The sequence below is a fragment of the Vidua chalybeata genome, chromosome 12 (genome assembly GCF_026979565.1).
Source record: "Vidua chalybeata isolate OUT-0048 chromosome 12, bVidCha1 merged haplotype, whole genome shotgun sequence".
NCBI classification, from domain to species: domain Eukaryota; kingdom Metazoa; phylum Chordata; class Aves; order Passeriformes; family Viduidae; genus Vidua; species Vidua chalybeata.
This window is the reverse complement of record NC_071541.1, coordinates 17788455-17798095: the sequence shown is the minus strand read 5'-3', so window position 1 is coordinate 17798095 and position 9641 is coordinate 17788455. Positions and strand designations below refer to the sequence as shown.

General features: G+C 43.3%; 1 protein-coding gene across 4 annotated transcripts in view; it reads right to left on the bottom strand.

Annotated features, from left to right (window-relative positions):
• Positions 1-3125: 3125 nt before the first annotated feature.
• IARS1 (isoleucyl-tRNA synthetase 1) overlaps positions 3126-9641 on the bottom strand; it is a 92803-nt gene continuing 86287 nt past the window's right edge. For all 4 annotated transcript variants that reach the window (XM_053953664.1, XM_053953666.1, XM_053953663.1 and 1 more), the window contains exons 33-35: positions 8737-8880; positions 7699-7851; positions 3126-3718 (exon numbers count right to left, since the gene is read on the bottom strand). In XM_053953664.1, coding sequence (XP_053809639.1) covers positions 3636-3718; positions 7699-7851; positions 8737-8880 — 380 coding nt within the window. In that variant the 3' untranslated portion in view covers positions 3126-3635. The remainder of the gene's footprint in view (positions 3719-7698; positions 7852-8736; positions 8881-9641) is intronic.

Here is a 9641-nt window from a genome sequence, read left to right as displayed (position 1 = left end):
CCCCCCAATTACATAAAAGCTGTAATTATATTTGTTACATAAACATTTTAACTGGGGAAAACATTAGATAATTGATGACAGTCCCTCCCTCCAACCCAGTTCCCCACCACTCACAGCACAGCAAGAGTAAAGTTAACTCAGCAAAGTTGTGTTCCCTGAGCAAAGCTGCTCCTGTGCATGGATGGTGCTGTGCTGCTCAGGCTGGAGAAGAAAGATGTGAAAGGAAATTATCTGTGGTTACTTTGCAGGTCACCTTCTGTAATGCAGCTGCAGACAGTGTATTTTCAATCTGTTTAATCAGTGTTAAGAGTCCAGCTTGTAAGAAATCAGACAAAGAGCAAGAAATTATTTAACTGAGTAATTGCTTTGTGCTTAACCAGTAATGATGAGGATACTGAACTCCACTGCTGCTGGCAGAAATCAGAAAGGTTCTGAGCTGCAAAAGGGCTGAAAGGTTGATCAGCTGCCACTCAACTCATTGCAGGATGAGGAGAAACCTGTTTGGTTTTCCTCTCCTAAAACCCATTCTTCTCTCTGGAAGTTACCTGCAGGAGGACACTTAGAGTCGCTGCCTTTCCCTGCACCAGGGCAGGACAGAATTGCAGCTCTGACTGCTGTAGCCACCCTGGGGAGGCAGGGAGGTGACTCTGGGCTAGAGCCAGCCTGGCCCACGCTCAGTGATGGGTCCTGAGGAATGACAGGGACTAGACACACAGGGAGCAGTCCTGCTGCTCTCCTGCCACAGAACTCGGCTGGTTCAGCTCAGCCAAGCCTGAGGATTTCCTGTCCTCAGCCTTGCTCAGTGCCAGGCCCTCTCCTTGCCAAGGGTGCCAATTCGGATCACTTACAGAATCCCAGCCTGGTGGAACTGGGACAGGGCAAACCCCTTGGGGCTCAGACCAGCTCCCAGAGATTGAGAGTGGAGGGACACAACCCTGTGCACGTGTGGTGGGGGACGTGCCCATTTTGCTGAGCTCCAGCACTGTGATTTTTGGATATAACAATGGATCTGGGTTGTGTCAGTACCTCCTGCTCCCCAGCAGCACAAAGCTGGCTCAGCAGCCCAGCTCCTGGAGGCTGCACACATTCCAGGCAGGAGGAGAGCTGGAATGCCACCAGGTAAGAGGCAACATCAAAATTCAAGGATCCAAACTCCTCCAGGGGCAGCAAATGCTGTGACACAGCTCTGGGAGTGCCCTGGTCATGGCTTCTCTAGGTAGCAGTGGTCTGGGACCTCATTTGTGAAACAAGCTATTTAAGAGGGAAGCTAATTGAGGTACATAAATCCTGAAGAATATCACGTCAAGCCAAGAGACTATTATTAGCCCAACCTAGATAATGTTATAGAAGTGCATTAAGAAACCTCAATAAAAAAATTACTAGGAAACATTCCCCACTTCAAGATCCCAAGAGATAAATACTCTCATGCAATGATTAGATATTATCCAGAATAATAATAAAAAAAGAGTACTAAAAATGGATGTGGAGAAGGAAGGTAGAGACAGCACAAGTTCACCCAAATGGGTCACAGCCTGTTCCTAACGTTCACAGCTGTGGAGGTAAGAGATCACAGCTATTTAACAGTGGCACCTGAAAGGAAAATTAAACCCTAATTCTGCCACCAAATTATTTTTTTAACTACATGCTACTTATGTTGATGTAAAGTTAATGGACCCAGAAGCATTTCTAGCAGTGTCCTCTGATCAACTCTGGTCTTGTTCTTCCATTCCATGTCCGAAGTATATTGAATTTTCCCCTCTGCAGTTTCTACTGATCCCACCAGACAGAAAGAGCATCTATGGGCATTTCCATCCTTGTGATGTGAGCAGGCTGGAGCACACCTGGGTTTCTGCTCCAGTCATCACAACCCATGAGCACTGTGCTGATGTGGAGAGAAAGCAGAGAGACTAAAAGCAACCAGGTTAAAAAACAAAACAAAACAAACAAAACCAACCATACATACACACACACAAAAAAAAAAAAAAAAAAAGGAAAAGGAAAGGAGAAAAAGGAAGATTGAAGTGGTGAAATGTGTGCAGTGAAGAAAGGAGAGTGAGATGAAACAGGACAAAATGCTAAATGCCAAATAAGTCTTTAAAAATGCAAGCAATGTTGTGACCTTAGACTGGGTCATTAAGAATGAGGTTAGGTTGCAATAATTTACCATCTCCCTTTATTCTCCATCAATAATAAAGCAAAGTTACTTTAGGAACAGCAATCTTGCTTTCACAGAAGATGAAACCCAGACATTTTTAATGTGACAAAGAAACCCACAAACCAATACAAATTGGATTTCCTTGTCACTAGGTCAGTAAAAACCAGCTGACTTCCAGGTAAAAGTAGAGGGCAATGTCCAGTATTCATTAACCTGAACATGCCAGTGATTCAGGAGGCACAGCCATTTTTAATACTGATAAAAATAATTTTCTGTTAGCTGAATGCCAGGAAGTTGGTTCACTTCAAAGGACTCCTTACCATTTTGGTACAATCCACTAGTGCACAGGAGTTACACAGAACAGCTATTTATAGTAATTCCAACTAATACAGAGTTATCATGAACCAGCTTTGGGTTTTGTTCATAGTGTAAAGATGAAACACACAGGGCAATGGAAAAATGTGCTCAGCGAGTCTCTGCTCTGCCAGGCTGTCACTCCACTGTTTGCAGCGTGTGCCCCGTTGTTCTCAGCACTGCAGGCAGCAGCTCCTGCCCAGCACGGGGTCAGGACAGCCAAGGCTCACTGTGCCTGACCCCAGGGAGGTGCAGAACAGCCAGGTGTGCTCAAACCTCCAGCTGAACCAGACAGAAACATCCCCAGCACTGCCAAAGGTGGGCTCTTCCTTCCCCTGCCAGCAGGTACAGAGCGAACACTGAAACACTGACAAGCTCTATTGGGTATTACAAAAACTAAAAGCCCAACTGTTTTCAGTCTGAAACTGCTTCTGCATCAGAATAACTCTCCCCCAATGCCCCAAACCTGTCAGCACCACAATCCAAACAGCTACTGATGCTCAGCACTGTCACATCTCAGGTGTCTCTGGCTGCTCCTGATCCATATGGAGTCTAAGAGGTGTCTTCTTCAGAAACCCTGAGGAAGCAAAGTACTCTGAACTCAAGGAAGCAAGAGTCAGGAGATGAAGCAAATTTATTGTTCCAAATGTTGAAATTAGGGAGTATTTGAAATCAACAGCCACACACTTGATGAAAACCCAGTGAGTATAAATGAACAAATCCAGATAACCCTTAAATAAGTTACAAAGCTGTTGTGGGAGGGTGGATATATATCAGAGAGCCTTGTAGGTAAGCCATGGTTTAGAAAAGATGCCCTCTGCACAAAGGACAGGCAGAGAACAACATCACTGAGGTACAAGTCCCATTTCTCTCAGGCAAATTACTGCATAGATATCTAAGGTTTCTGAACAGCTTTTACAGCATATTAAGATAACATAATGAAAATACATTGTATTTGAAACCAAAGAGCAGCATATTAGACATGCACTGGTAGAAAACATCCTGTGTGCCACTAAAGATGTTAAAAGTACCATACACAACTTGGATGTTCATCTAAAAGCATAATAATTTCCTTTGACTTCATTTTCTGTGGAAAAAAGTCTACACGGTCATACATCTGGAATTCTCAACATTCAGCTGTGGTGGGTATGACATGAACGTAGAGGGTCTTCATGTTCAGGTTCTTCATAGAAACATCCTTTGTGATCTCTGAATGAAGGAAAGAAGAGAGAAACAACAGAGTCAGTGCTCTTGCTTACCAGGAGAACTATGAACTTTTTTTTTTTTTAATTTGCTTTATTCAGACATTTTTGCTGGTTCCACCACAGTGGGACTGGGACAGAAACTGCTCAGCTCAAAATTCCCTTCTGTTAAAGCCCAGGGCATGAAAGGAAAGGTCACTACATGTCAGGAGTGTCCCTGCAAGAGCAGGAGAGCCTGTTTTATGTTCCAAAGTAGAACTTTTTGAAAGTCTACATCAGCCCACAGCTCTCACATCCTGACAGAGCAGCAAACTAGTTCAGAAAACCCTAACACCATGATATGAAGTCAGTATCAACAGTACAACACAATGCACTGAAAGCCAGAGTCCCTCATAAACAGTTCATACGTAAAGCAAGGATTGTACCAGTATCTGCTGAAAAACTACTGCTGGAATCTTGCTGAGTATGCCTGAAGACTTTCTTACCATACAGGATAATTCCCTAAGTCTTCTCACAGCTACATGCACAGAGTTTGGAACAGGAACAGGATAAAAGTCCCAACAAACCTCTGAAGGACAGAGCACGCTTCCAACAGACTGACTCAGGGGTTGTAATTACTCAAGAAACACAAACACAGAGTAATCCCAGTTGTGTCTAGGGAAAGTCACCTGCAGAGCTTGCAATCTTTCACTATTACATTGTGAAATGTGAGGTTTTCCCAAGAAGCCTGGTGCTTGCTGATTTTGCTTTCAGCACCCATCAGCTGCCCCACTGAGAGCAGAGTGTCTGAATACTGGGAGGTACAGCCTTGGAACAAAAGTCACCCCAGTATCAAACACCCCCAGGGCCTCTGCACTAAGGAAGTTGAGAGTGATAAGAAACTTGGCAGGTGTAAGCACAGGAACACTGGTGAAACCCAGATTAGCCAGGACTGACCGGGGTCACGGTGTCACTCTGCACCCCAGAACCCCTGCAGACAACCCCAGCAAACACAAGATAACATAAAGATCTGGCACCAGTGTTAGCACAAAGGACACCTTAATAACACCCAGACTGGCTGGGGGTTTTCAAGAGGAACCCTTTTGCAGTGCCCTGCCCCATCCTGCTTTGAAAAATGTTTCATTTTTAGACTAACCACACAGAATCTGCACTGATTTTAAAAGCCATCAGTTAATCAGAAAACTGAGAAGTCCTCATGGATCATGGTGTTTTCCAGGAGTTCTCTTCCATTGTAATACCACCCTTTAAGCAGCTGAGTATCTGTCCACAGAGCTATAATCCAATTCAGCAATTAGGGCTTTATTCCCTCACTAACCTTCCTTCCCAGGAACATGTTCCATCAGGATGTAAGAGTCTGGTCTGCAGAAGCAGCCAAGCAAATTGTGAACTTAGGTCTCCAGGTCTCTTATTAAATATTTATTTTTAAGATCCTGAAAAATGAGGAACTTGCATGAACCTATTTCCAACAGTACTTATCACAACAATTAGTTTTAAAAACTGGAAATTTGATTTATCAATAGACTGTAGGGACACCTTCCTTTCTGTGCCAATGGCTCCACGGAAGGGCTTTGCAGGGAGCAGTGAAGTCTCCCCACCATTCCCAGTGTGGAACAATCAGGTACCTGGAACCTCTGTCTCTCCAGCTCAGGAATAAGCAACATTCACCACCTGGACATTTATTTTTGGAATGTTTTCCAACATTACAAAGGGGGAGTGAAAAACACGTTTCTTTCTGAAAAGCTGGTGAGTTTCTGTGCAATAGACAGCAGATGCCCAACTGCCTGGACTGAAAACATTTATAAAAATAACCTCTTCAAAACCAATAACTCATTTTCCAGCAAGTGATTGTTTTTCCTTTTTATTGAACAGGCACCAACCTTCCAATTTGTGGGTTATTTTCATGAAACATTTCAAACTGTTAACAGCAAATACATTTTTATTTTTAGAATAAACCACAGAAAAGCTACTCAAGAGACTGAACTTAGTTGTTCTGAAGGTAAGACCTTGAACAGATTGATCAGAAGATTAATAGGGGATTACAAAGCTGCAACAATATAGATAAACACTAATTGACCTAATGTTTTCTAGAGGCATCAAAGTGTTTTGTATGCAGCACTCATTTGTCATACAAAGAGATGTGAAGATAAAATACATCTGTACCAGTGCTTAAACTTAAAAAGTGTTATTCAAGGAGGTGAATGCTGCAAATTAAATCTGAGATAGCAGAAATGTGGCTACAAGGCATTAGCTGCACAAATAAACCTGTGGAACCAAGATCTCTGTGTTCTGAGTTTAAAAGAGACCAAATCTGTTGTTTTGGCCTTGGAGGAGTTATCAAATCTGATCTTTCACATCACTGTGAATTGTCACTTCATACACTTTAACTAAAGTTTAAACAGTTTTAGAGAATCCATGCTACAAATGTTACAGTGATTTAACCCATTTCCCTTTCATGTGAAAGCATTTTTAAAATCCTCACTTCAACTGAGCCTTAAAAGCTGTTTTGCCTGTCTGCAGATTTTCCTGTCCTGTCAGCTCCTTGCTTCTTTCAAAGCTCTGCAGTTTCCTACAGTGGTTATTTCAGTGTCTGAACAGAATCATCTGGTGCTGAACCAAAGAGGAACTGTGCCTAACATCCCTTGCTCCTGATTGCCTGAATCCCTGAATCCCCAGGTGGGCAAGGCTGCACACAAAAATACCTTTCAGTTTATGCAAACCAAGTGTGGTTCACCTTCTTGGTTTTTACCCTTTGTGCTGAAACACTCCAGGCTCCAGTTCTCTGTTAACACCACTCAGCACATTATTTTTGGCATTTGCTCAAACTATCACTAGAAAGTTTCATCAATGTCTGAGATCCATTTGAACTACAAAAATGGCTTTTGAATAAATATACTCCAGGTCATATGAAGTAAAAATTTTTTAAAAAACCAAAACCAAACAGCCAAAAATTCACAACAAAACCCCCCCACCCCTCCTTGCTCAGATTTCCACATATCCCACCTGAATCCTCATGGGCAGCTGAGTGACCCCAGCTCTCAGCAGCTGCACCAGAGCTGCCCCCTCCTGCCCTCCCCACTGACAGCACCTCCTGAGGAAGCTCAGCCCACCCTGAGATGGGCAGTTTGAGCACATGTCCAACTTCTGGACAAGGTAACATGTGATAATGCAATAAATGTCATGGATCCCTCCCAAACAGCTTGTAAACCACATCACTGTGACACACTGCAGACAGAATCCTTAGCATCATTTCATTCAGAGAGCTGAATTCTCCTGAATACAGGAATCCCTGTTTGGAGTTTTTACCACGTAGTTTGCAATCCGTTCTCTCTGTCAAATGAAGTCCCAAATCACTTTGGTCCAATTTTCAGCACCACAGGTGGCTCAAGCTTCAGTCACACCTTCCTCATGAATCAGAGATTTTTGTTTCCCATCCGTCAGTGGTTTTGGGGGGTTCTTTAGCATTTCAGACCTGTGAGCACATGCTGAAGCTTTCTGCTTCCCAGGTATCCCAAATGGCTGTGCCCTACAGAGTCTGACCTACCCACACTGCTCTAAGAGAGATCCAACACTCTTTTCCACCCACTCCAATGCTCCAAGACAATGCAACAATATGAATGTTAAAAGTTTGAACAGATGCTTAAAATATTCCTCCTGTAGAGCCACTTCCAGGAGGAGATTCACTATTCAGTCACTCAGCAGGGCACTGCCATTCCCACTGCTGACTGACCTTTACTGCAGGAGGAAAAAGCTTTCACAACTTGCCTTGGCCATTTCATGAAGGGAATGCATTACAGCTTAGAACTTCTACATCTGTATGTTTGCTTAAAGGATTTTACCATGCTAATATTGAATTGCTGGGCAAAATTACAATCCAGTGTGTGAATAGTGTGGATTTAGTAATTAAACTGGATCTCAAGTTACACAAGTTGCTTCTCAACAACAAATTCCAAGGATCCTCAGATGAGCAAACCACAGGTTTGTGCTTACCATGAGTTAGTGCTTCATCCAGGAATAACTTTAGCCTCCTGCTTCTGAGCCCAAAAACTTTTGCTGTCTCATGCAGAAGACCTTTGTAGGTTAATCCATTCTGACCAACAGGGTTTTCCATTAGTAGAGTTCCCACTGTTCCTTTCTGGCATTCTGGACAAGACAGAACAGCTGAGTCACTACTGGTAAGAAATGAAATTACTTCTTTTATCTGGGCAAATTGAAATTTAGGATTTCTTCTTCCATTTCAACTCTATTTCTTCATGATACTGAGAGACAAATTAGCAATACCAACCTATAGATAGTCATTAAGTTCATGAATTATAGAACCAGAAATGTAAGTGATGACTGACAGCTTGACCAACAGAAGAAAACTTCTTTACAGGATAACACAGAGACTGGGAAACATGAAATATTTCAACAGGACATGGAAACCACTGTGTGCAGAAGCTCACCAAGCACCTACTGATGATCAAATCCCCTGTAAAAACTACATTTTTGGCTCCTGCAAGCTCTCAGTAGTGTCAGAAAGGGCTCAGACCAGGGCAAGTTACTAAAACAACTCAGCTGCTCCCATGTGAGCTTTCAGAGTGCCAGATTAGCAGGTGGGAAGCAGAATTACACACACATATATTTATACCCGAGAAAAGGTGAATACTACAATTCATTTGGCTTTTAAATAGCACTAAGACATGTTTCACAGGCTGTTTCCAATGTCCTGGTGAAGAGCTGGCTTTTCATTCCAACTTGGTCTGTTTTAGACTCAGCCTTTTCCAATAAGCTGTACAGGTGAGCTGATGGTCAGAAACAGGGAAACAATGCCCAGGGGGCTCATGTTTAACTGCTGCCCTGGCTCTCCTTTTTCTCTCATGAACAGAGGAAGAAAATCTAAGTATAAACGTTGTTTTTATCAGAAAGTACACACTAGATAAAAAATAAACAAAATCACCATATCCCAATGAAAACCTACACCTGTGCAGCAGAACTTGCACGACAGCAAGCCCAGGCTGTGAAGGAGCAGCCCAGCAGCCCACATACCTTGTGGCTTTGCATTGATCAGCTGCAAGTTGATGTACTGGCAGAGCAGGGCACTGGGGGAGCTGGGCAGGGCAGGGGCTGACCCTGCTGTCACGTGCAGAGTCTTCCCACTGAGGCCCAGCAGGTCTGTCTGGTTGATCAGCTCTGCAACAGAAAGTGACACCAGTCAGGCCAGCCCAGGAGCTGACAAGGAGGCTGTCTCACTCCTGCCCCCACTGCAGCAGTGTCTCCTCTCACCAGCCCGTCCTCCAGAAAGAGCTTCTCTGGAAAAATGGCATTTGTGCAGAAATATTTGGTTTTCATAATAACACAAAGGGGGTGCTTCGTTTGCTGTGAAAATTAGCTCCTATATAACATTTCCTATACACATAGTGACTTATGCAATAAAAATAGTTAGCTAACTTCAAACAAGCAAGAGATTATTCACCCAAGCCAACCATTCCTACCTCATTGCATGAAAAGCTGTGATCTTTGCTTGCACCCAGACTTCCCTGGCCAAAGCAAAACTGGGAATTTGTTACTATGCAACACCAGGATATTTATTAAATATATTAAACTTCAGAAAAAACAAAAAAAAAAAAAATTCAAGCCATGGCTCATGAATAAAGTCCCCTACACGAGTATCTGTGTGTAAAGCCAGCACAGCTCATGATCCAGCACATGACTCCAGCCAGGCAAATGGAGAGACTGGGAGAAGGCCAGACCCAAACCAGCAGCCCTGTCTCCAAGGACATCAGAAGCAATCCATGAAGTGCTGAGAGGAGAAGCTGATGAGGTTTCTGTGACAAAAATGAGTTCTGCAGCACTGCCTGAGCCTTGAGGTCAAACAGAGCCACTGATGGGCATGGTATTAACGATACACAGGAATAATTTCACTCTCTGCTGCAAAGAGCTCCAGAAATCAA